The sequence below is a fragment of the Corvus hawaiiensis genome, chromosome 4 (assembly GCF_020740725.1).
Source record: "Corvus hawaiiensis isolate bCorHaw1 chromosome 4, bCorHaw1.pri.cur, whole genome shotgun sequence".
Lineage (NCBI taxonomy): Eukaryota > Metazoa > Chordata > Aves > Passeriformes > Corvidae > Corvus > Corvus hawaiiensis.
This window is the reverse complement of record NC_063216.1, coordinates 75,938,351-75,965,669: the sequence shown is the minus strand read 5'-3', so window position 1 is coordinate 75,965,669 and position 27,319 is coordinate 75,938,351. Positions and strand designations below refer to the sequence as shown.

The 27,319-nt window shown below is 38.9% G+C and overlaps 1 protein-coding gene across 1 annotated transcript in view; it reads left to right on the top strand.

The window, feature by feature from the left end:
- TAF3 (TATA-box binding protein associated factor 3) overlaps positions 1 to 27,319 on the top strand; it is a 122,893-nt gene that overhangs the window by 8,039 nt on the left and 87,535 nt on the right. Inside the window, exon 2 of the mRNA XM_048300885.1 lies at positions 2,456 to 2,698. Coding sequence (XP_048156842.1) covers positions 2,456 to 2,698 — 243 coding nt within the window. The remainder of the gene's footprint in view (positions 1 to 2,455; positions 2,699 to 27,319) is intronic.

Genomic DNA, 27,319 nt, shown 5'->3' with positions numbered 1-27,319 from the left:
GTTTGTCAGCATTCCCTTTCATTTGTCTGGCTTCTGCTATTTTACTGATTTTTTTATTAAGCCGGAGAGTGAAGAGAAATGCTAAATTGTTGAAATGAGTGTAAAGTCTTTATTTGAGGAATTACATTTAACACGTTTTTGTGCTGTGATAATTTCCAATTGATAATAGGTTTGACTTTAAATACAGATATGAATACAGACCTGAAACTTTTTTGAACACTTCTGTCACTGAGGACACTCTGTCTTGAAAAGAAGGGTTAACTGCTCCATCCTTTCATCCCTCTGACAGTTGCAGGTTTAAACACTGTTTTTAGCTTTCAATCAATCTTATGACTTGGCATTTTTTTTTTGGAGGCAAATGTCAAAGCTGTGGGAAAATTGAATCTTCTTTGGGTTTTTTTTGGTCACCTTTGAACCCAGTTTCTAACACACATAATTGTTTCATGATACAGTTGTTAAATATTTCCATGCTTCAGTTACAGTTAGTAGCTGCTTCTTTGCCACGTGTTCTTAAAAAGCAGTTGTTGAAGGAATTCCTTTTTAGCATTTATCACTTGCTAATCATGTCAGCACACTTTTCTGGAGGTTAAAGATAGATCATGTGCAGATCTAGGAAAAGGCCTTTGAAAAGTTTTCCCCAAGTTTTTCTTTTCACCTGTCAAACTTGTACCTGTTCAATCTTGACACCTTAGAAGATGCTTCAGTGAATTCACAGGTTCCTTCATAGCCTGAAGAGCAACTAAAAGCAACAACTCAAAATTTCTTAGTGGTGTCAACTATCTGAATTTAATTTTTTAAGCATAAAACATGGGTTTTTTCCCCGCTAATAACTATAAGGATCTCAACTACTCTGGAGTGGTGATATCCTCATGTAATTATGTGGATACAGGTCTGGAGTTTGCAGAGGAAACTGGTATTGCACATGTACCAGGTATTACCCAAACACAAACTCCGCGGTGGTTCTCACCCTGTTCACATTCCAGATACAGCAGGGTAAAACTGGCAGTAACTTGGTCTGATCTCCCTTTTAGCTGTGGAAAGAATTAAAATGCAGGCGAGACTTACCCAGAGTCACACAAGAGGCCAGTGTTGGAGAACTGAGAATCAACCCCATAATCTGAGCATTACCCTTATCTTCACCACAAGACTTAAGAAGGGAAATTCTAGAACAAGATTCTCATTTTCTAAATGTACCTGCAGGCATGAGGTGGCTGGGGGGTGGAATTCATGCAGTGATGTGAGAACCAGCCCCCTCAGCTGCCTCGGCTTCAAGATAAACCAAGAAGAGATTAGGTTAAAGGACAAACAAAAGAGCATCCCCCCGTTATCTGAAGCCAGGGCTCCACAATAGCCATTGTGTTCCTTCAATAAGCACAGGCTGCTTTTCCATAATTCCTTTTTGAAGTAAATCACAGCTTATCATCATGTAGGGATGTAATATCTTCATAAGCCAATTCTACAGAATTGTAATAATTCAGTATCTCATTTTATTGAATTAAAAATCATGTTTGCGGTTTACAGCATTGGTTTTGGGTTATTGTAGTTACAAAAAGTCAAGGAGAGACTTGAAGTGGTGCCTTGGCTGTCAAAGCCAGGTGTCCAGTTCTCCCTCCAGAGGCCTTTCGAGGGATTTTCCTTTGTCAAGTCAAGGAAACTAAGTTACTTGGAGGACTTTCTGCAAGTGTAATTTAAAGCTTTGAGCCAAGTTAATTGTGTAGCACAAACTGCATCCTCTGTTGAACTGTTTTCTTGGAGATCATATTAAATAAGGATCCCAACTGCCTAGCCAGTGAGGTTTCACTGTGCTTTTTGTGAAGAAAGTAAGATTTTTGCTGTCGAATCAAACTTAAGTTGCACCCCAGGAAATCAGTCCCCGAAGTTTAGTGTAAATATTCTCTCCTCATCAGACCACTACTTAATATTCCTCTCTTTTATCCAGGAGGTATAGCTAACCAGTAGGTAAAGGGGCTCATAGTTTCTGAAGCCTGTAGATTTCATCTGGTGGAAAGATACTTTGTGAAGGTTTCTTATTTATCAAAAGACTTTTTTTTTCCCCTTGTAAACTATAGTCAGTTCAAAAAAATGAAATTGTTCCTCTTGTAAGTTGAGAAACAATGTTTGATCTGTTCCATACTGGTAAAGAGCACTTCCTGCATATGGGGGTCATGTGGTGTTAATTGACTGTTGCCAGGTAAAGCTGTCTGTTGCTGTTCCCTCGTTTTTGCTTGATTTGCTTCTTGGAGTGCAGTTCTTTAATGGTATGATTTTAAAAAAAGTGATGGCTCAAAACAAAACCCTTCTGAAAGTAAACCTGGTAGAACTGTGGGGTGGTAAATCCATCTGTCTTACTGGTGGTGAGCTGGGGGACTCACTAGTCTCGAAGCATCTTCAGGTCAAATATTTTAACCTCGATTTTTGTGAAAATACTGTTCTTCTGTTGTTTTTTTTGTTCCAGATGGCCGCACAGATCCAATTTTGGATGACGTAGGCGATGCTTTCAAGCTTATGGGGGTTAACCTGCATGAGCTGGAAGATTACATACACAATATTGAACCTGTCACTTTTGCACATCAAATCCCTTCGTTCCCTGTCAGCAAGAACAATGTCCTACAGTTCCCCCAGCCGGGAAGTAAGGATGCGGAAGAGAGGAAGGAGTACATCCCTGACTACCTGCCACCTATTGTCTCCTCTCAAGAAGGTGCGAAATTAATCCTCTGCTTTCAGTTTTGGTGTGTTTGGGTATTTGTGGGCATCCCCCAGCAGCTCGAGCTGTGCTGCCCCACGGCAGTGGCTCAGGAAGGACCTGGGGGTTGTTACACAAGCAAGGTTGCAAAACAGATAGCAGTGCTGTGGCAAGTTTGTTTTCCACTCTTTTCACTTTCCAGATTAACTTGTGCCAAAAATTCTCCGTGTTAGCCCTTGTTTCTATAATGCATTCTAAATTTTAAGTTTTCAGATGACAGTAGAAATGAGTGCTTTGCATTACCTTTTATGTGTTAGCCTCCCCCTTGTGCATCCTGCAAGAGCTTCTGTAATTTGGTAAAGGTAGGAAAAGGAAGAGCTGGTGAGACTGGCACAGCATTTCCTGCTCCTGACAGCTGTTTCTCCTTACTTGTAACAAATTTCACTAAAAAACCCAAAACCAACCAACCAAAAAAACCTCATTTTCAAGTTAAAATGAATTCAGCTTCAAAATATGGAAGTAAGAGTATTTTAGAGGCATTGTACTGGCTTCTAATTCTGATTGCTAATGTTGATTAGGGTTTCATCTTCACTGTTCCAGCTGCTCCTTCCCTTTCTTGTCCCACAGAGGCAAAGGTTGAGGAAGCAGTGAAGCCAACTATAAAAGTGCTATGAGCTGGAACTAACCTGAGAATTTTGACTGTGGCAGGGGAAAAAACAAAATTGTTTTCTCTATTTTTCAGCTGTTTGAGACTTGATTGTTAATAAGATAAACCTTTAAGATATATGGCCCAGTCTGACTCTCTGTTTGAATACTGAACAGCACACAACTGTACTTTGTGTGGAAATAAATATATATAAGCTTGTGGGTATAAAAATCCCAGGCAGAAGAACTTAATTTTCCGAAAGAGTCTAAGGAACAGATGCAACTTGCACGAGATAGTTAATTGAGAATTTTTTGGGAACAGAACGTCTATCATGCTCTATTTGCATATTCTTTTTTTTAAGAACTACGGTCTCAAAGTCTGCCCGTTGAAATAGGTGTAAAAATTCTACCTGGTGTAAGGATTAACATAAACAACATCACCTTATTGAATAAAGAAATCCATTGCTGTGCTGCTACAAATGTGGCATGAGGCAGTATTCCAGTGATTTAGAAAGTGTGAGTTCAGGCTTTCTTACATCATGTTCAGCTACAAGGATGCAGTTGCTGCATGCTCCATTTAGACCAAGTGAAATTGTGATAAGGAACAGGTATCTGAGGAACAGGTACTGAGTTTTGTGTGTTCTGAACAAATATGCTTATTCCAGTAACAAGGTGAGGACTTACTTATCCTGGTGAGTATTTCTGAGGCTCCGTAGACTTCAGTTTTCTGTTTCCTTTAGTTGTGTTTTATAGAGCAATAGCATTTCAGTGTTTCTTGCCTTAATACAACCCAGGAAATGGGACTGCTGTTCAAAACAGAAATACTTTCTTAACTTGGTAAGGAGATCCTAAATTCTCACCCTTGTGAAGTTTGTTAAAAGGGTTGTCTTAAAAATCTAACAATGAGCTCTCTCAAACCAGGAAGAGGCAAACAAAATGTAAATATCATATATGTGCACAGTGTATATAGAAGAAGAGTACAGAGGAAGAAGACTTTGAGAAGTGAATAGGGATTTTAGCTGCCCTGTTCTGGCTACTTTCTTTAGCCTGATTTTTCAGGAAGTAAACAAACACCATTCTGTCAGAGAAATCTGGCATCTTTGAAGTGTAACAAGTTGCCCAGCAGTTCTGCACTTGTTATAGGTTTTTTTCCCTTGGAAAATCATACTTTAAAATATGCAAGAAAAGTCAAATCCAGCGAGGCTCAAAGCAGCTGTAGACAAATATCTGAGCATGGGGAGGGAGAGATGAGAGTTACAGACTCAGCCTGACAATACACACAAAGAGAGGCTAAAAATTGAAATGGGGACAGCTGTGCTTTTTCTTTTTTTTCTATATGTAACTTTTTATACTCTTTCTCTCGCAAGTTAGATCCAGGAGTTAGATTTTAGCAGTCCTTATAAATAATGTATGAATCCTTTTAACACCTGAAGCAAGAAGATATTATTTCCAAAGTTGGATGAGAACCAGGAAAACTTCTGATGCCTAAGGGTAGTATATCAGAGGACCTAGAGACACACACAACTTGTAAAAATGAATAAAATATTTTTTTTAATGGAAATTTAAAGGAAGCATTAAATAACAGTTGCTGAATGCATATTTGTTATACTTGATTTAAAAGATTTACAGTTGAGGACGTTTTAATTTTGAATTAAGTGTTTTCTGAAAATGGTGTTCGTGCGCTGTGGTTTGTTTTTGAAAGGGACGAGGTGGATCACAAAACTGCTGTATATGTTTTGTTCTATGTTATTCCAAGTAAAATTCGGAAGAAAAACCTACTTTTGCAAATTAAAGGACTGCATTGTAGAAATACTGAAGAATTGCAGAAGCCATTTAAATACTTTGCAATATTTTATAGTGTAGAAAAAAAATATGCAGCTGCTCAGATTGTGCAGTCCATAATATTTGAGTTGCTTTGAGTAGGCAATAATTAGTAATGGAGGAAGGCTTTGTGCACATTAGGGTGTGTGATGTAAATCTTTCTGTGACTTAAAGGAGTCGTTAGCAGGACTCGTTATGTCCCATTTTATATAGAAACCTAAAGCTCAGCTCAGGTACAAGTATTTGTTTACTGTTAGGGGTCAGAAATTACGAGTGCTGATATATTTTAGTAATAATGTAGCCACGACTTTTAGTAAAAAAAAAAAGCTCTTTTTTTTCAGTATTGTTAATTTAAAAACCAAACCAAAGCAGTGTTCAGTCTGCGCCACGACCAGTAGGTGTTGCTACCCTCCTTCCCAAAAGTCCTTTAGTTCTGCACATGTAACCAACTCCTTATTTCCACTTACTCCAGAACTGGTGGTGGTTCAGGCTATGCAGAGGCTGCCCAGCAGCTCAAGAGATGTCTTAGTTATCATTGCCAGAGAATCCATAAGAGCAAAAAACCCATCCAGCCCGAGAGGAGCCATCTCCTTCATTGTACTCAGTAGTAAGAAATTCTGAAAGAGCCCCGAGTGATTCCTGAAATTGTAGGGAAAAGGGAGGAAGGCAAATAAGTTTTCAAGATCTCTAATTTGTGTCAGTCGGGAGTTCAGTTCAGTGATACATGTTTTGTTCCAAGAAAGCAGAAAATGTATCTTGCCTTTAATATGGAGTACAAACTCTAACCAAATGCTGGAGCTGTGACGATCTGCATATATAATTCTGTATATTATAAAACAATCTGACTCAGTATTGCCATGGAAAATGTTGGGTTTTTAGCAGTACTTTTACAAAGGACACTGAAGGGATAATTTTATGCCAATGTATCATGATGTTAGCTGTCTGCCTATTTTTAATTAGTCTCCTTTTTGTTTTTGAGTTAGTTTAGCACTGTTGTCACTAAAATGTCATGGTAAACTTGTAAGACAGATTAAAAAAGGAGAAAAAAATAAATTAGTTACAAAACATGATGGTCATGCTTTATTTCTTGTGCTTTAATGCAAGAGAACATACATTTTGCAATAATAAATCAACTTCATGGAATTTGTCGATTGCATTTGAAGCAAAACAGTTCATGCTGAAACTAGGCCAGCTGAGAAAGCCCAGATACTTCTCCACAGCTAATAATAATCACAATTACATTTTGTGATAATGTTGAGAGCCCTGAGTCCTGGTGCTGTAAGAACATGTAGCATTCTCCATGATTAAAACAAAGAAAAGTGAGGTGGGATTCCTGCATGTGCCACAGTATCCTTATTTTTAAACTTCCTGGAATTAACTTCTACTTGTGCTTGCTGCCCCTTTTTATTACCTCGTTTAAAAAAAAAAAAATTATTTGTTTTTGTTTTAAATAACCACTCTATGTCAACTGCTCTCTTTTTGTGACTTTTTGAAGTCACAGACTTCATCCCTACTTCGCTGTCTGGAAAACTGAAGAAAGCACGTTGGTTTTGTGTGTGCAATGCTGTTCATAGTCTGTGGTGTCTGCATTAGACCCTCGTTCCTCTTTTACACCGTAATTGTGCTGGGGCACATGAGCGGGATATGAGACAGAAGACATGAGAGTCTTTTCCCACTAGTTTAGGTATTTTGTGGGGAGAAGGGTAGCTTTTAGAGAGTCAGACTTTCTCCTCAGTTCCAGCTGCATTTTTTTCTGCCCTCTGCTTCGTACCGCTTCACTCCCACTCCTAGAGGTGTTCAGCTCCTTTCCCTTAAAAATGATCTGGAAATGTATGTAATTTTTACCAGGCACTACATTTTGTTGTCTTTCATTCCTGGTAATGTGTGCTTAAGCACTGGCATTGTATTTCTGATCATTGAGTCAGGACAAGTTCTTGGCACAGTTTACAAATTCAGATTTATTTGTAGCCTTTCCTGTCAGGGCATTTTATTTCCCTGTCAGATCAAAGCATAAAATTGCTGATCTTCTTACAGTCCTGCCTTTTCCCCTCTTTGCTGCTTATGTGATGTTAGAACCTGTTACCTACCAAAACCTGATGTTTCCAGCCATCTGGAAGCATGGAAACCTAGCTGTCAAATTACAGCTCATCTCAGCACATCTCTAGTGTTTGCCATGGTAGCTGCTGATCTTGTTTGAATTGATGAGAATCGGGGGTGCTGGTGAAGCCAGGTGCTAATCAAAAGAACACATTTTTGTGTCTAGGTTCTACCAGTGCTAGAATTGTGATTGTATAAAGCATTAAGCATCAGGGTGACAAAAAATGTAAGTGTCGAGCTCCAGTGGGAAATAGATGAGAACTTTAGAATTATCACTGCCCCTTCAGTCTGGCAGTGCTTTCTGTGGCCAGAACTGAATGTAGCAAGTTGTGGATCTCAGACCAGAGTGATTTCAATCTCTGGTTTCTCCAAGTGTTGAACGAAGCCAATCTCTCTTTGTAAATCAGCGTGTGATGGGCTTTTAAAGGGATCCTGGGGTATCCGCTTTGCCGTTTTGGTAACACAGGTCTCACTGACGGCACTTTTAAACCTTTCTGCCTTTCCCCAGGTCTAGTTTAACCCCACAGGCTAACTCTCCCTCATTCTAGCAGCTGCACTGACGATTTTAAAGCAGCAATGATCTTTTCAACAGAGCTTTTTCAGTATAGGTGGTTAGGAAAGCACCACTCCTCGACAAACAGGTACTGTGTATTCAAGCAGTTTGAAGAGTTAAAGAAAGCCCTGCCAGGCTGTGAAGATTTTGCTCCTGGTTGCTCACCGTGCCTGGTTGCTGATACTCGCAGGCATCCTTTAGCTGTGTGTGCAGTGTGTTCAGAGAGTCAGACTCTGATGGCTTTTGTGAGGAGTGATCCTCACGTCTGCAGCAGCCCAGCAAGGAAGGAGCAACAGGAGAAACAGACAAAATGAGAAAAGCAGCCAAGCTTGAGATGCAGCCAGAAGAAAGGCATTGGGAAAGAGCCAATAGGAGAGGGAGGTTTCAAAGGAAAAAAGGAAAATACGAGACAGGAACAAAAAAAAGCGTACAGAAAATGTGCCTGGTTTAAATCTTGCCATTAGACAGAAAAATAACTTTCCTGGAAGGCGTGCTGATAAAGCTGTAATTGGGAGGACAACTGTATCTTTACCTTTTCTTAAGAAGTTGTATCATAATCGAAACCATAATTTCCAGTGAAATCCTGCAAGTAAGGATTTAATGAAGTTGGGTTTTTTTAAATGTGGAGTTAAATAGACTTTCACAGGAGAGCTTCTTTAGTTTGCAGCACTTGGAGGAAAAAAAAAAAATCAATGTAATAAGTGCCATAGTAAAACTTTATCTGTGGCAGGAACTAAATCACATAGTTGGGATCCGTAGACTGTGGAGACAGAGACAGGCACTATTTTATATTGTCTAGGAGACTAGTACCTAACTTCTCCTAATAATTGATGTCTTTGGAAAAAAAACCCAAAACGCTTGCTATTTTTTAAGAAACTTAATGGCAGCTGCAAGTGGGGAACGGAGGAAACAGATTAAAAATGGGTTTTTTTAATTGTAGGAGAGGCTTGTGATGGATTTCCATGTTTTTGTTTTTGGGGTCTTTTAAGTGTTTTATCCCTCAAAATAAATAAACCAGGTGGAACCTGGCTATACATGAAGAAGCAAATCAGAAAATAAATTTTATAAAGATGCTGCCTCCATTTTTTTACAAGTAACAGTAAGAAGTTAGTAAAACTAACTCTAAAAATTCAGCATTGTGAAAATTTATTGTTTTAGCTTCTTAAGCTATCTAGTTTTATTTGCTGCATACAGCAATTGAAATGAAGCTAACGTGACTTCAAGGGGATATCATCCTTTTCAAACCTTCCCACAAAGATTTCTCTGTTTTTCTGACCTGTTTAGATAACTTACAAGTTGTTAGTGATTCTTAAGGATTCAAAAATAAAAACTGCAAAATGCAGAAGTTGACTGATAAAAGCCAGCCTTTTGCAGTAAATTATTTACATGGAATGGGAGTGAAAGTCATGGATCCTTTCACTGCATTGTGATGTGCAAATTGCAATTTTGGTTAGAATAAAACTGGAGGAGAAAATGGGACTTTGTGATAAAAGGATTCTATTGTCTTGTGTATTTTGAACAGAAATGCTGTCATGATTTTAATTTCCTACTGATCCTTTTTCAGCAAAACTTTTGTCACTTGTCTTGACTCGTCACGTCAGATCATTTTTTTCCCTTTTCTGACAATGTGTGACTTTGTTTAGTGCCTGTGTTGCTTCCTGCACTGTCTACTGCAGCTATGCTCAAGGATTTTATTTCAGCTGGATCATCAGACACCTTTGTGCCTTGGAAAGCATAAGTTTCAAATTAGGTTGTCGTCTGATAGCTGGGTGTTACTGTTTTCAGGCCTTTCAGACTTTCCCTTACAGCCCTGAGTGGTTTTGGGGACTTGAGGGAGGAGAGTGGGAAATGGAAAGTCTGGCTGATTCTTTAAGCAGGATAAAAGAGAAGCACAACTGGCCTTTTTTAAGGGCTGGCCTTGTAACTTTATTGCAAGGTAACTTTTTATATTTTCAGTGTTTTCATGCAGGAGCCTTTCATATTTTTCTTTAATCAAACTTTTCTTTCTTCCTCTGACTTCTGACACCAAGGATGCTTTAACTTAATGAAAATGTTAGTGATAGCTAACAATTCCTGGCACTTAAAAAACAAATGAAAGTCAGTTTAGCTACTGGGAGCAAAGCCACAAATTTGATTGTTACCTCCCTGCACAGGAATTTGTGCCAAACTTTTGGAGAAATGTCTCATAGCCCAAGCAAGCCTTAATTTTGTACTAGGATGTAGAATATGTTGGTTGAGACCTCATACTTGTGTCTGATTTTGAGACATGTATCCTTAAGCAATGCCAGCATCCTCCTGCTGCTTATTTAGTGACTGTGGCATTTATGTGGACACAGGGAATGGTTCACACCTGGAATCCAGGAGCTGGCCCTCCAGGTAGTTGTTCTGAATTACACAACTGCCCGGAGAAGTGTTACTTGCGGAGTAACTTTTCTCAGTTAAACACTTCTGAAGTGTCAGAGATGTTTCTTACCTCCTGTGAAAAATATCCGTGCTTGGAGCTATTTGGGAATAGATACTGCTTGGTGTTTGCGTGAACTTTTTCAAGCATGGCTGAGCCTAACCTTGATCTTAGCATCAGAAAAAAATCATTGTCTAGACAAAGATCACGAGTGGATTACGGGACCCCGTATCTCCCTTGCATTAATCAGGGGAATGACTCATTATAAGCTTCTGCATGTGGTACAGTCCAGGTTAAGAGTAAGGAATTCTGCCTTCTAATTTTTAAAATTATGACTAAGAAAGCTCATTTGAATTATTTGTCTTTTGCCACACACAGATAAGCACTTTACCGTACAGCTCTTGACTTCAGTATCTTCTTGGAATTAGGGTTGAAAGGGACGTTAGAGATCATCTTCTTCCAGTCTTCACCTTTGGTACATGCTCCTGTTTTCTCCAACTCTCAGCTAAAGAGAATTCTAGTGACTGGGTAAGTCATTAGGAAGGGATAACTCATTTTTGTGTGTAGGCAATTCCAGTTAATTCTGCAAGACTTGGAGAAATGCAAAGTTGGATGGATAACAGGGAGAGTTCAAATGCGAAGGCATTTGGAGACATAACCCCGGTTCATGTATCCAGGTGCATGGATAATTAAACTTCATCTTTAGCTGTGTTTTTTTCAGAATCTTTCATTTTTGTAATTGCACTCATTAGAAACATTAATGGTTTTCTGATGGCTTGACAAGGCTGTATTTTTCTGTATTTCTCTAGTTTGGATTCCGTTTCTTTGAACGACGTGACTGGGTAAAATGTAACCCTGTGTGCATGTTGTGTATAAATGTGCATTGTTTGGGTCGGTTAAGCAAAGCCTACCATAGCATACCTGTGTTTTTAAGGAGCAATGTCAAACTTGAGCAGGGCTGGATCTGGCTTGTACTTAGCCCAAGGCTGGAAAACAGTGGGTCTTGAGGTGGTAACAGAGTAAGTCACACATTTCTCTGACTTAGTTTGAGATTAATGTTTCAATGATAGTTATAAGTGATGACGCCACGCTGCCAGGGGTGGTATTTTATATGGAGAGATAAACTGAAGTTCAGCTCTGCATGTGTGTGTTTGAAAGAGGTCGAGAACAACTTAAATGGCCTTTATTCTGGCCACTGTACAATCTGCAACATTCTGCTTAATTTATTTTCTCTGGTGAACTTGTTTGCCCTCTGCATTCTCACTGTTGATGTCTGCTACTTTCCCATTCCAAAGGGTTGTGTTAAAGGAAGACTCTGTGTTTCATGTGTATTCCTACGGTTGGGATGGAGCATACTTTTCTTCAAACGTTATGAGCTCTTTTCCCTGAGGGGAGGAGGATGGTACTGATTCTGGGTGTCTGAGAGGTACAGCTTAACAGATTGGCCAAATAATCCATCCTGAACTGGAGAGTGAATAATTTTAATACCCCTTATCTTGCATAGATTTTTATGGATATTCATCTCAGCAAATGAACTTTGCATTTCTAAATATTTAGAGCAGCATGTTCGTTCAGGCACAGCATATTTGAATTTTAATATTCTCCAAGTTTCTCCAGGTTTCTGTGCATGTTGGACTTTGGTTCCAAGCTTATTTAAACAAATATTTTGCGCTTGTGTGCGGACAACGCTAATTACGTCTGACAGTCACAATTGGGAATAGCATGGAGGAAATAATAGTTCTTGACCAATCGCTAAAACACAGGAAGTCCCGGTGCCATAGGAAGGGAGAGAAACTCACTTTTCATTTCCTTTGGAGTCCAGTGTGTTCAGATTAACTTTAAAGGGAGCTGAGGTGCAGCTCTGAGAATTTAGGCTTCAATCGTGTGCTCCCTTCGTGTGGAGCCTGTCTCAGCAGGCAGCAAGGCACCAGCCAGGAGAGCTCTCACAGCTCAGCTGCTGGGGATCCTATTGCAAATTAAATATGAAACAAGGATGCATTTGGTTTTGCATGGGAAACTTTTTAACACAGTCACTCGAGGCTTTCTCTCTGCTCTGAGTATTTTAAATCACAATACTGCTGGAGGTGATAGATCATCTGGAAGCTTTCAGAAATAACTAATTTCTTTTGCTGTGTTAAAGAAAATCGATGTGTTTTTGTCATACATTTTTAATTTTCTGTATTACAGGCTTTACATTTCAGAACAGCAAAGTTTACATTCAGTTACCTTTTACTGGGGTGTGTATAAAATATTCTACAAACAAATATTTTCGGCTTGATCAAAACATGTACGTATATTCTTTGGGATATTTAAAGATAAAAAGTACAGTTAAAATCACATACCCTTGACCAGGGAACTTCAGTTGGGATATTTGGGCAGGAGAGGGGGGCAGGGGGGTGGTTTAAGAAACTTTAGAATTACAAGTAAGAATCTATTTAGATTTTGGTAAGATTTAGGCATTCATTTATCCTCCCGTAGCATCAGACCTTACTTTTTTTTTTTCCAAAGCCCTTAAAACCATGATATTAAATCACATTGGTTGTGATGAGCTGAAAAAACAAAATGGAATTTTATTGTAATGGTGTTGCTATATAGTTCGGTTACACTTAAAAACTGAATGCATGTGAAGGGTTTATCACAATATTGCGTGTATTGACACAATTCAGTATTTTTTTAGGACTCTTGGGAAAAGTAAACTTCATGTGAATTAAAAAGTGATAAGTATCTTAATACTGATGTTGCAAACAACAAAATTCCATTAGATGAGCTGATTTTCACAGAGTACAGTTTATGTGTAGTATCTGTTTAAAATTGCCAGTGATTCTGGCTGAAACACTGAATTTCCTCAAAACCTCAGTGTAAACTTCAGTTTTACAAGGAGCACATCTATTTAAGGAGTTTTTCCTTTACACAGATATTCCTTCTGACATGAGCTCACTGAGCTGAGCTCCTTGCTGGTATGTTTGGACCATCTCTGCTGAGATGAGCTCCCATCACATCTCCTACATCTCCTGGTGGAATGTCACACAGATGGGATGCCAGGCTACAGCTGTGGTCCTAAAATCTAGCCCTGCTGCCTGGCCGAAGGCAGAATGCTGTCACTGGTGTGGGAAGTGAAGAATGTCAGATGAAATTGGAGATTGAATTTTGCGGTATCGGTGGTCCATATGCCCTGTGTGTGGGATGTGTCCTGTGCCCTGCTGTGGTGGGCTAAGATTTTCCTAGGTTACAGGCTAAGCCTAGCAGGGTTGCTGCAGGACTCCTAACAGGAGACATCCAAGGCTATCCAGTGAAGCAGGAGACAGTGTTGATTAGTAGATGGCATTTTATAAGAGGCTCGGTCTGCTGTTGAGCCCTGGCATATTTCAAATGAGATGAAAAATTAAGTCCTTGCCACTTGTGGTGATTAAAGCCTCGGTGGCTCGCTTTTCAAGAGCAGCATGTGAACCCTGCTGGCATGGTTCCAGTTGGGTTATAGAGTTCTGCCAACTTAAATGCCCCGAGCAGTTTCAAATTCATGGAGGAGAAACCAGTCGATGCTGTTCTGTGCTGCTGAGTAGCCGCCACATCCTCCCACCACAATTCCTGTGTTTCAGCAGCAGCTGAAGGGATGCTGTGCTTAGGCCAGTCCCATTCACTGAAAGCATTCAGCAAGCCTCTGTTTATTTTTTTCAGGGTAAATCCAGCAGTGCATGTGTGTTTTCTAGCTTGGTGTTGGACCTGTATGTGTGAATGATGATAAATAAATGCAAGATTGTTACACTCTTTCATGTCAGGGGGTAGAGCCCATCCTGGTGTCAAATCTGTGTTTGCAGAGGGGAGAACCATGTTTGATCCAAAGGTGCTGCCAAGACAGTGGAGAAACTGAGACAAATAGAAATGTTTGGTTTTTTAATCTCAATAGTTTTCTTCCTTTCTCATATATGTGAGGGCTGACTCTGTGCATAATACAGACAGTAATGTCCATGTGGTATTTTTAGCAGTCAACGTGTAGAAAAGGCGTGAACTTTTAGAGTGATTAAATGCAAGGAGCCAAACAGAGGGACAGGATAACTGGTTACCATCTGCTATGAAAGAAAGGTGTGGGATGTGGGAAGGTGATGCTGACAGTGCCACCAGGAGAATGTTGGGGTTAAATAACTTGCAGTAGGATTTGTATAAAATGGAATCATTCTTATCAGCGCCTGGTGGAACGGCCAGCGCTTGTGCTGCTCTCAGACTCCAGTGTTAGACATGTGCTTGTGCTGTGCAGTAGCTTTGGCCTTATCTAAATGGAAAACCCTTTCCAGCTTGAGAACAACTTAGCAACTTTTTAATATCAAAAAGAGCACATTATACACAACACATGTACAAGACTCAAAGGAACATGTATGCTGCCTAAAGTTTTTGGAGCTGGCGTGTGTGTGCGCTAATCTCCTGAGAGTTTGTTGCTCCAAGCTTTTATCGGGAGCAAAGGGAGGCAGAGCTGAAGACTTCTGTGCACTGCCACTCCATCTGAAAGAACCAGCTCCTTTTTCCTTAGTTCAAGGCAAAGAAGTGTGTGTACATCGTTCCTATCAATGCAGTCACAGGACTCTGACTTCCTTTTTAAGTGAAAATAAATGAAAATATTCTCACTCTCTATTGTTAAGTGGCGGAGGAGCTTTCTGCTAGAGCCTCATTGTCTTAGATCTGTTTCTCAGTGCAGCACATCTTTGCATTAAGCTGTTATTACCTTTTAATGTCATTTAGAAGAGATGAAATATACTGGTAGTATCTCAAGGGAAAGACTCTAGATGCTGGTTTTCTGAGGAAAGGCTTAGATGTGGATTAAAAACCTGCTTGCTTTTGCTTGTCTCAAGCTGACTGCAGCTCAGACTCCTCAGAGTTACTGCAGCCTCTCCATGTCCAGTTTTGCAGTTTCTTTGCTGCCTTAATTGGTGTAAGTTTGGCTTTCCCTGATAATCTTTTCTGAAAGGACAAGAGAGATGAGGGAACAAGCGAACTCCAGAGGGAGAGATCCCGGCAATAAGTCATGTCCACTTAGTATCAAATTAACGGGGAGAACACGCCAGTGATCAGGTAACACCTAAACACTATTCTCCAGAATTAGATGACTTTGTTTCCTTCCCTGCATTTGGTGTCCCAGCATCCCACAGAGGTCGGGGTTGCTTTTTGAACAGCTACATTAGTGCCATTCTCCCTGTGAAGGGTAGGTCATTCCTTTCTGTGGCATTAGGAAGGAGCTGTAACCTTGTCATTTTAATGAGCCAAAGCTTTGTTAAACCTGGAACCTTTCCTGGCCAGAGGTACATGATACATGAACATATCTAAGGCAGTTTGATTTCTATAAGAAACACTATGCAAGGAGAAGTCTTGCTTCCTCATGCGAAGAGACAGATTCCTAATTACCACAGAGCTGACAAAGAATGACATTTGGCAAAAATCCAGAGCACTATTGAGCCTCATTGCCTCCTGCTGCAGAGTGAGGCACCTGAGCTGTCCTGTCATCACCCCTTCTGATGTAATGTAGGGAAAGTTAGAGATATAAGTGGAGATTTCAAGATTTTTTACCCGCACACTTCTATTTGAGGGTATATTATTGCTATACTTATCAAGGATTTATATTTCTTGAATGTTAGCTCTGTATTGAACTACCTACCTACCTTCACTGTGCTGTATCAAAGTTGCAACTTTTATTCTGCAAAACCCAAGTAATTTCTCTCCAGTTTTTATTTTTCCTTTTATGTTCATGTCTTATTTACAGCAAAGTATGTGTTCTTTAAATGACAACAGCATAATCTGGTTACATATGGCAAAGGAAATAATAGAGATGAAAAATCTAGATTTACCCTAATCTGAGTCCATATAGCATCTTATATTGCTATGTGTTATGTGGCTATAAAATGCATTGCACAAGTGGACTATTTTAAATGATTACATATATGCAATTAATAAATTATTAGCCATTTTTAAAAATTTAGTATTACAAAAAATTTAGTAGTGTTTAATATATTTTAATTAAAACTAATTAAATGTATTCATTTCCAAGTTTACTTGAAATTGCTTGCTAGCATCCAAAAAGAAAAAAAGCATATATCCAGAGGGAGGGATTGCTTGCTCTCAGAATGGAAACTTCAGGAGGGAAGCCGAGAGGAGCCGAATGAGCACATGCAAGGAAAATTAAACGTTTCAGGACGATCTGAGCAGTGGAGATCAGGTAACTGCACTTGTGGTGTATCTTCTTGGAGGTGGTATTAGTAGTTCCTCTGCAGTAATCTCTACTGAAGAACAAGGGCTTGGTGTGTGATACACCTGGCACAGTTTGGAGCACGACATCCAGAGGTTTGCTCCTGGCAGTCCTTGGGAGACAAAAAAAAGAGAGACACCACAGTGGAGCCACAGAGGGGCTGTATCAGATGCTAGAGTTTGGGGAAAAGGAAAATAACTGAAGCACTAATGCACACTGTCGAGTTAAAACCAGAGCCATCAGGGCAGTGTCAGTGCCCTTCCTGCTGCAGCTCTGGGAGGAGCACAGGACCATGGTCTGTCCCCAGTTGCACCCTAATCAATTTGGGGTGCCAAGGACATGGTGATGCTGGGTGACAGGAGATAATGCCTTGGAGAGAGCCAAGCTCTCTCTTATGGTAGCGCATGTAAAGATGTCTGCTTGGACTTCATTATTCAGAGGCTACATCCACATTTATTGCTTTATTGCTCAATTTTCCTTTCTGGATCACCTAAGGAAGAGCAGGAATCTCTGCTGAGAAGCAGAATACATCAGTCCAGGTGAAGTGCCGTGTTAAAGAACTATACCAGGCTGCTAGCTGAGCCAGGATTTGGGTTACAGAGACACCACTCAGTTTAAATGGGTTTGCAGATGTCCTTTCTCCCTGCAAAACAAGGCATTTGGTCAGTGTTAGGAGTCTGTTAATGAACCAGTCATACAGAAAATCTTTGTTCCACTATTTTTTTTCTTCATCGATCTTTTAGATATCCTGGAAAATTAGATATTTTCCTCTTCCCTCTTAAAACTCAATCAGATGAGATTAGGTGTTTTCCAAAAACACAGCTGTAGTTTTTCACCCTAGTTATCATATCTCATTAACTACTTAATGCAAATTCAATAATCATATTGGTTCAGGCTTACACAGTTTTAACATCACTGTTTAAACAGTAATGTTTTACAAATCTCTGCAGAAAGGCATAGGTTGCACTCTGTTTTTAGAGGAATTTCCAACTTGAAAGCACGGTGAGCTTTATATGAGCTAGAAGATCCCAAGGTGTAAAAGCCTAAAAGGTCTCTATCGCTCCTCTCCCTTCAGATACCACACGTGCAGAAATTTTACAGCATCGTTCCAAGCCTCAAGTTGAGAGAAGTTATGACTTAAGGCTATTGGACTTGTAATTTTCAGACAGCTGCAAGTTCTGCTATTTTCAAACACTTCTTCACGTGCAACAAAAGGTCTGGTTATTATGCACAATACCATATTCAATTAACTTTGATTTGAAACATTTTTGATATTTTAGGTGCATTTTGCTAATAAAAAAAGGAATGTGGAAGGAAATATTTTGTGAACTCGAATAGCTTAAGTATTATGGTAACTTTCTCACAGAAATTCAGCTTCTAAGTGGAATCCAGGCATAAGATGTTGTATTTCTAATAGATACAGTTGTGTTTGGTTTTTTTTTCCCTGAGGAATACAAATGTTTGAGGCATGATTTAAAATGGAAATATCATCGGAGCCTTCACTGTCACATTACTGTGTAATTTTCTAGAGTTAAACCATTTGGGGAGATGAAATAGATACAGTGGAGCTATCAGATAGGATCTCACAGGCTTTCTGTTTAAATGTGCTTTACTCCTAATGCAAAGAGAGCATGTATATATGTGCCTGTGATGTTACTGAAGGGGACTAAAGAGACTAAATAGTGTTGGTGCTCAGTGAGTTTTGGTTTCTCTATTAACTCATGTTTTTGCAAACCTCATGTATTCTTTCCCCTATCTCATATATTACTTTGCAAAACTGGCATGTTTAGCATTTTTTTTTTCTCCCTTAAAGTTCAGTCTTTCCAGCATTCTGGAATTTCTAATTTTGCTAAGCCACTTCAAATTTATGTGCCGTTTTCCCAGATGGAAGTGGAAGCTGCTTTTGACAAACAGTTCTATGCTGTTTCTATGCTCTGTTGTGGATCTTTTAATACTGAGACTGACCTAAATGCTATGGTCAAATGTGCTCTGCCTTTTCTTTGCCAGAGCCTCTGACTAGTAGTTCCCACTCCTAAGTATTCCATGATTCTATTCCTAATTAACAAGTTTCTTGAAATACACTAAATATCTTTCCTGTATGCCAAGATCGGCTTACATTGTTCTAAGCATAGTAGTTTATTTATACATCTGTTTCTCAGAGCTGTCATTTTCTGTGAACATTTGTGCCACGTTTGCAGTGTGATGCTTTCTGACAAGTTCCATTCAGTGGGATCACCCTTGTTTTTGGAATATGCCACAATAACACCATGCCTAAATAATATTCTTTCAGTTCCTTTCTAGTTCTCCCCACTTGTTCATTACCACTTGCCTGCCGTCTTTCAGCATGTTTAATTTTTTGTCCAAGACTTTCCAAGTAAGATTTTGTGATATTGTCGGGTGTCGAACTTTAAAGCTTCTATTATGGTTTCCAGTTGTCGATTATTTTTGTAGTTCTTTCAGAAGAATCTGAAAATTGATCAAATAATCTTTTTTTTTCCTTGTGTAATCTTCTGCTGGGTTTTTTTTCTTAATACATCCTAATCTGTTGTGGGTAGAAGTGGTAGTTGTTAGGGTCACTCTTTTGAAGTGTGTCTATATTCTGGACTTACTGATAGTAGTAATTAGATACATGTAATAACAAGTAGCTTTAGTAATTAGTGAAATTCTGATAGAGACAGCACAATAGTTTGAGACATTAATTGTATCAAACAGAAAGACAAAATTATCCAGATGCTCTTTGTTTCAGTACTAAAGGAAGGTTTCATGCTATGTACATATTTCTTGTTTTGGGATACACACATGTGATACCGACTGGCAGTTCATAATTCTAAAATTTGGTAGTGATGGTTAAAATCTGAGACTACTGCGAGTGAATAAAAGGTGAAACAAAAATAAAAAATGTTGGGTTTATATCACTGGGAAAGCTTTTCTTCTCTACAAGTTTTAGTACAGAAATGTAAAGGTATTATTAAGTGAGCTGAAGCAGTTTTCTTCCAAAAAGGGAAGCTGTTCAAGAAGTTCAAAAAAGTCAGCATAAAGTGCAGAGAAAGAAGGAGGCTTAAAGTGTTTGCAGTTTGTATTTCCATCCGTGTTTGCTGTTGGGGAAGCTTGCCCTGGATTTGTACTTGGGACCAGCTGTGTGTTGCTGTAACCCACACAGAAATATTTTTCCCTAGAGTTCTTGCTAAAGAATAAAAAGAAAATAATTTTCAGTCTACTTTCATTAGAACTTCATTTTATTTCCCTAGTTTGTGTTTGCCTGAAAAGGCAAAAGGGTTTTCCTTGCAGAGCTGGACAGAGCAGGAGTCTTTGGCTGTTAATTTGTCTGGCTGGTTTTATACCCAAACTCAATGGCTGCTGTGGCCCAGGTCTAAAACATTTGAATGTTTATGTTTCCTTAATATGAAAAAAGTTTTGACATGGATGTTGACACTTGCATCAGTGTTAACTGCATTTTTTAAAAATCAAATAACAGATTTACTATTATAGCCTGTTATTTTCCCCTATTAAATGTGCTTATCTTGGCTTACGTGCCCCTTATCCTTTCAGTAAGATTCATCAGTTTCCTTAGTACAGCCTCATGTGAGATATAGAGGATACAAGGAACAAAACTAATAAGGAAGAATGGCTGAAAATGCTGAGAGGTCATTTTTACTGGAAATAAAAAGTTACAGCAGCAGATGGTTTTGTTGTTTTCTTGTTGTTTTGTTTATGTTTTTTTTTTTAATGAACAGTTGGCTTAATTTTTATAAGGAACTTTTGTGCAGATGAGTAAAAGGGGAGAAAAATGTGATGATTTTGCCAGTGGAGCAGCCTATTTAATCACCTTGATCAGGTCCTTAGGTGAGTTTTCTGAGGCTCAGATAGTAAGAATGCAAAAAGCTGGATGTGGCCTTCAAAGGTCGATTTCACCCCTGGTGCTCATGATCTTCCTGAGCATCTTTTCTTGCTGTTCTCACTGTATCTGCATTGCTGAGAGTAGTTTGGTCTGATGAACAGACTGTTGTTAACAGCGTTTGTTGCTGCTATGTGTAAATCTAAAAGGACAAATATAATATTAAGGTACCCAAAAGGCAAAATGTTCCCTGTAAGTGCCTCTTAACAAAGTTCTCACAGTCACAATTAGTTTTCCCTCTTCCAGTTACTTTTTTATATTTGTGATGATTCTTCTCTGTTTTCTCAACTTTCAAATTTTTTTCTGATATTGTAGAAATCTTTCATAGAAGAATGATGCAGTTTGGATTTGTTTGATAGGCATCACTATTTAGCAAGAATCTTCTGTCTATATATGCAAGTTTATTTTTACTCTGAAATGAGCGTTTTTGGAGTTACATTATTTCCTGAGTTTGGCTAACAATTTAATTTGAAAATAATAAGCTCTTCTAGTTCCTTTTTATTAGGTGCCCTGTTTTAGGCTGAGTTTTTTTGGAGGGAGGAGAGATGAAATTCCAGTGCATTTCAATAATTTTTAAATCACCCAACTTAGAGCATCTCTTTGGGCTAAAATTACATGCATAGAGAAAACTTGGTTTCCTTTGCTGACCAAAGTTTAAATGTGCTGACTCCATAACCTTTTATGGGAGCAATCTGTGGGTAAAAAGTTCTCCTTTTAGTGCACTGTTTTGGAAGATGTTCCTTAAATTCCTTTACTGAATGTACAAACGTGTTTCTGGAAGATCAAATCTAGTATTCTGTCACTGAGTTCCATGTTGTAGAAGATGTAACTAAAAATTTTGTTTGAGGCAATGCATGAATCTCTGGTAAAAACATAAATTTACTCCTGGAAAAAGCCCTGCTTTTCATATTTAAGCCTGAATTCACCATCACAATAAATATTAATCACAAAAGCTACAATGTACATCCCAGCTATTGGCAACTGGCTGTTTGGGATAGCTTACACACAGAAATTAAGGCATTCTCTCTCATTTTTATTGAGCAGAGAGACAAATATCCTGACTGAACACTAAAAAAAACACTTTTAGGGCAGAAGCCAGGATTTTTGTGATTTGGGGAAAACTGCTTTGCAAAGTGCCTTTTGTGTGCTGTGAAGTCTGTGCCATAGGTACAGCAGAACGTGTGGGGCACTCAGGGGAAGATGGATTTGTACTCCCCAATTTTAGCTTGCTTTAACATCTGTACATCCTCTCTGCCTTTTCATAGGAATCTGTGGACGGATTGCTTCTGAGTAAAATATGGTTTCATTTTTTTTCCTGATTAAAAAAAACCAGTTGTGTTTGTTGGGGGGAAAAGAAAAATATTGTTCCTGAAAGGGGCTCCCTCATTCTAGAAATGACTTGAATTTGCAGATAGCTTCAAGTTTGTTTGGTCAGCACTGATCATTTGGGGGATGCCAGGCACGTCTGCTTCATTCTCCTTCCCCTTTCCTCCCCTCTGCTGCCTCCAGAATTCCTTTTCTCCTTATTGTAATGACTGGCAGCAGATATTGAGGAAGGGAGAGAGCCTGGTGTCTCCCAAGATGGATCTCAAAGTTCAGGGAATGTCCTTCCATGGCATCTGAATTAAGAATTCCTGAAAATCTGGATTTTCAGATTAGTGAACAGATAGATCTGTAGTAAATTGATTATTTGTTTGCTGTTTGATCATTTGGTTGCTGTTTTGATTTTACTAACCTGCTTAAACTCTCTGTGGAGACAAAAGGTGGACAGATCTTCCCAATTCTAGCTACCATGTTGCTTACAAAATTCCTAGTTTAACCCCTAGAGGAAGAAAATGCTTTTTGCCTTTATTGCCTGCTGCATCTGTGTATTTTGCACCCTGAGCTGTCTTCATTATTGTGATTATTCAGAAGATTGTGCAATCATCTCTGAAGTTTTGTTGACAAGGAGATAAGTTTATACTGGAGAACTTCTGTGAATCACAATGTGTTGGATTTTCTTAGAAATACATACTGAATTTAAAAGTCTCCCTTTGGGGAATGAAAAGGAATAACTTAATGCAGTTAATCACTCCTGGCACTACCTGTCTAATACAACTGGAAGGCAACAGATTAAGATTTTAGATTGTGCAACTGTCCTGCAAAATTAGCATTCCTTTTAGAAAGCCAAAACAAGCCATCTACAAGCAGGATATTGCTTTAAGGCTACAGTTTTAAACAGGCAGAAAATGGACCTTTAGGATCCAACAGCAGCAGTAAATCTGGCATCATTTGCATTGTATTTTGAGTAAGCATGTTGTTAAATGTTTTTGTCTAGCTTGAACTTAGGGTAATATTACACATCCTTGATAAGGCTTTATTAATATGTGCTTTTTTTATTGTTGTTACTGCACTGATGTGGCTTGAATTAATTTTATCACCTCCATTTAACCTTTGGTGTATATTACTGTAAGTATATATATTGATATATGTGTGTGTGTATATATATATGTATAAAATTATATATTCTTACATATACTTAAATATATGAAGTGAGTGGAGGCTCACCTGCTACATCTGTGCAGTCGTCTCTCTGGTGGGGGTTAGAGAGATTTATAAAAATTAGGCTCACAACACAGATGTGAAATTGAAGTGGTGTGTGAGGAGAGGTACCAGACTCCTGAAAAAGGCACACTTTTGATCTCAGCCTTTTCTGTACTAGTGTGTTTAAGCAGTTAATTTTTCAACACAGTTAAACAAAATATTCCAGCTTTGCTGACATAAAACAGAGGCCAAACAGAGGCAGAGCTGGATGGAGGAAGCTCAGGGTTTGTCGTAGTGTGTAGTAAATAAAAAGGCTGATTGGGTTGCTAAGAACTCACATATTTCTTTGAAATTAGCAGCACCTTTAGGTACTCTCAACCCTGAATGTTTACACCCAGTTTTGGCAGCCTGATTTCGAGCCACTGTGCTCGATAAAGGTTGTGGAAATCGGTGTCCATATCAACGGCTGAACGAGCATCCTGCTCCCGTTCTCCAGCATCACCATCTGGATGAGGATCTGATAGTTTGCCACTTCCCAGGGGGCTTGTGAGGTGGTGGAAAAGTTGCTGTGATCCGCAGGATGTGCAAAAAACCCTCACCTCAGGACTGCCAGCCTGTGTTTGGTTTTTACACTGAATGCTCCCCGTTATTTTAAACCACATACATTTAAGATTCCTCAAGAATAGGGGAGCTTTTTGAATTTCTAATTTTAAAATGAAAGTAGGAAGATTCCCCCCCAGTTTTATAAAAGGTGTCACTGAGGTAGGAAGGTGTGAGTTTTAACTGAGTCTGTTTGCCCCGTGCTCCTCTGAGTACCCGGAGAGCGCAGAGTCTGCTGTGCAGAGGAGCCGAGTTTCAGGGAGCTGCTGGTATGAAACGGGCTAATACAATTCATGACCATCTTGGCATTGTCTGCTTCCTGCAGCCATAAAATTATCTAAATTCTATGGCTACAATCTAATCTGATGTATCTAGGTGCTTGTGGCTGTAGGTTTTTTTTCAGGTGATAAACTATTTGCCAGTTAATCATTAGAGCTATGGAATAACTTGTGAATTTGGGGAAAAGGCAAGGCTCAGACTTTCAAAAGTGTGGTTCATTTGTATTAGTGGAAATTCTAAAAATTTGGTTAAAGAAAAAGAAAACATATTAAAGTGGAAACAAATAGCTCTTTACTCTTTTTATTCTCACAAATTAAGGTAGGAAAGCTGAAGGGTGACTTAAGAAAAAAACAACTGTGTTTTCTTTAGAAAAAAGGAACGGTGAGGGAGCTGTCAGGAATTTCTGTGCTATACTTTTCAGTTGTGCTAAGATCCTTTGCCTCCTGTTTTCTTCCCCTTTCCCTTTTTCACTTGGTCACCTGAAACTGGAGTTTTGAAACATACCGTCCAGTCTTTCCTCGGTGCTTAGGATGCCATTTAGTTCACTGGTTTGTTTTCAGGAGCCAGACAGCAATATTTTGGGATATAGTTACCACCTGAAAAAATTCACACTAAAATGTATTGAGTAATGAAACAGATTTTTTTTTTTTTATTTGCTTTAGGTTATTTTGGAGCGTATTTGCTTTCAAAAATGTTTCTGGTATCACCCAGTCCTATCTGTCACAATGCAAAGGCAAACTAAGTTGGATTTTAAGAATAACAGTGCTTTAGTGTGGGATCCTAAACAGATTCATCTTTGGGAATATCCTCGTTAGATGGATCTTGTAAGTGAGACCGAAGCGATTCAGACCTCAGATGTTGCTTTTTGGATGTCTTTGAGCTACAGCAGTCTTTGAAATTATTAGTTGCCATCTCACTGCAAAACACACGCTGAATGTAGTGCTGCACTGCATATGTGACATATTCATCCTGCAGGAAGATGGCTTAACTGGGTTTTGTGAGGTGCTTATTTTTAGGCAGAAACGATCCCAAACTAGTGATGCCTGGTTGTGTGTGGTATTTGGTGCTGGAGAACTGATCCAGCAGTATTTGGGAGCCTCGGCAGAGGGCACTGTTGGAGCATTAAAGGCACTTGAAAGGCTCATCTCCAGCTTTTCTTGATTTTTTTTTTCCTGTTTGGAAAGTGTTTAATGTTCTCCATGTAATTAAATTCAGTTCCCTGTATAATTAGCAATGGAGCCTTATTCTTTGTGCCACTGCTGTGGATAGTATTATTTTTGTCTCTATTTCCCTTCAGTCAATGCAAAATGCTGTTGCCTATCAAAAGGTAGAAAGTTTTATTGCTATCTCCCAAAGCTAAGTAATATTTAAAGGTAGAAATAGAAAACTATGGAGTTACTTTCATTTAGTTGCTCAGAGTAAATAGGAAACCTTTAAAATTCCTGCTCGTGGCTCAGGAAGGAGCAGAGTTAATGTGCCACAATAATTTTACATTTGTATCCGAGTGTGTATTATAGTATTTTTGAATTGTCACTACTTGCAGTTTGTCAAAAATATATATGAAACACTTAATATTTAATTCTGTGTGAAACCTATTGATTTTATTTGGCAGATTTTGTTTTCTTCTTCAGTTTGTTTTCCTCTGGATCTTTGCAACAACTTGTCCTGTATTGGTGCTGTTTAGCATATTGAAATATTAATTAGAGTGATCAGGCATAGTTATTTTTCATTAATTACAAATGCAAAGTAATTACTGTGACCTAGAAATAGTTTCCTTGTCCAAATTCCTGTAAACATCCTAATTTTTTCATAACTTATGAGGACCAGCTACAAAACATTGTGTCAGAAAGAAATAATTTTCTGAGGTACTAGAGTACTTAACACCAACGTTACATTAGACTGCTCTTACCGCTTGTAAAGAGGAGATATTTGGAAGATGGAAGTCTGATGTGTTTGGCTCTTGAATTGGCAAATACATAGAGCATTAATTGCAAAACCACGCTGTAGGTTTCTTTCAGAAAGTGCCTCTTTGTCCGTAACTGGTTGAGTTGCACAAACAACCTGGAGAAGTTTGCGTTAAAGATCGAGGGATACGCTCTGCTGCCGACTGGAAGGATACTCTTGCATTAATTTCAAAATCAACCACAGAAGACATCTTCTGCAAAAACCTCTGTTGCGTTAGAAATAGCGGGGAATATTTTTTTTTCCCTACTTGAAAATGTTAATTAAGTTATCGGCAGCTGGAGGCAGGCAGATTGCGAGGGAAGGAGCACCAAAGAGTTTGAAACGAAAGCGTTCGGTGTGGGTCTGTACAGCTGTTTGCTTCGAGGGGAAATCCCGGGATTGGAGCCTGATCCTGATTCTGCTGCGGGCTCTGTGCCCTGGTGGTGTTGTAGGATCCATAGGGATGGCAGGGCAGGGTCTGTCCCTGCCTGCAGCGGGGTTCATGTCTCAAGGCCAGTGCCGCTGTCTGCAGTCACCTCTGGGGTTGCAGCTGGAAACAGCAACTTTAAATAACAAAGGCAAAAGTTGGTTGGGTTCCTTCTTAGTACAGTGCAAGGTAACTGGCTTTGACTTTCAAAAAGAGAGATGATTGCCTCAAAAAACAAAAGCATAGTCAGTAATACTGCCATGCAGCGGGTTATAACCATCCCTGTCATGTATTTTCTAAAGGGGCTAATACAGTGCCCAAGAAGACTCTAATTAAATGTACATATTTGTTTTTTACAGCCTTCTTTCATATCATTTCCTATTAGTGTCTCCTTACATGAGCTTGGTAGGGTAATATTCAGGCAAATTTCTGTTCTGTCTGTAACATTAATACTGATGTTCTGCTGCTGTATCATCCCTGTAGCTGTTATCTGCTGTGTGTTTTCCCCACGAGAGGCTATCACAGGTTTTTAGTCCAGACTGTTTGTATTCGACAAGGTCAAGATAAGTTTTATCTCTATAGATAAGTCAAGTGCATTAGGATCAATACAGTTACAGTAAAATACATTGGCAATATTTATTGCCAAGATCCTAATGAATTTTTAAAGCTTGGAGGACTCTGTCAGTGGAGTGAGGATGCCCTAAATGGTTGTTTATAACAGGGCCTATGTAATTACACAATTAAATACTTCTTGAAAATAAAAAATTGTACAACTTCATGGTTTTTGACAAGGTAAAGCTTTATGTTCCTCCTCCCCCAAATCCTAACAGATTCTTAGGGCACCATCAAAAAAAGTATTTACTTTCCATTCACCTGGGTGTCTGTATAGGGATTTATGGGGTTTGTCCCCTACTTACTTGTTATGATGATAAAATTACTCTATTTTTAGCACACTAATGTGGGGGGTTTTTGAATTTTACCTTCAATTTTTTATTGACAAGATAATTGTCTTTGTTTTGGCTTTGATGGAGTGGCTTTGGCCAATATCATTTGTGATATAAATTTCCCTAGGTACATATTTATGCAGTTAAATCAATAAGTATTTCATAATCTCTCTAAATACTTATGTAACTTAATAATTCCAGCCATTATGATGCATCTGCTTAAATATGTATTTTATGTAGGGGCATTTAAAAATGCAAATTATAGGGATTATTTTCCT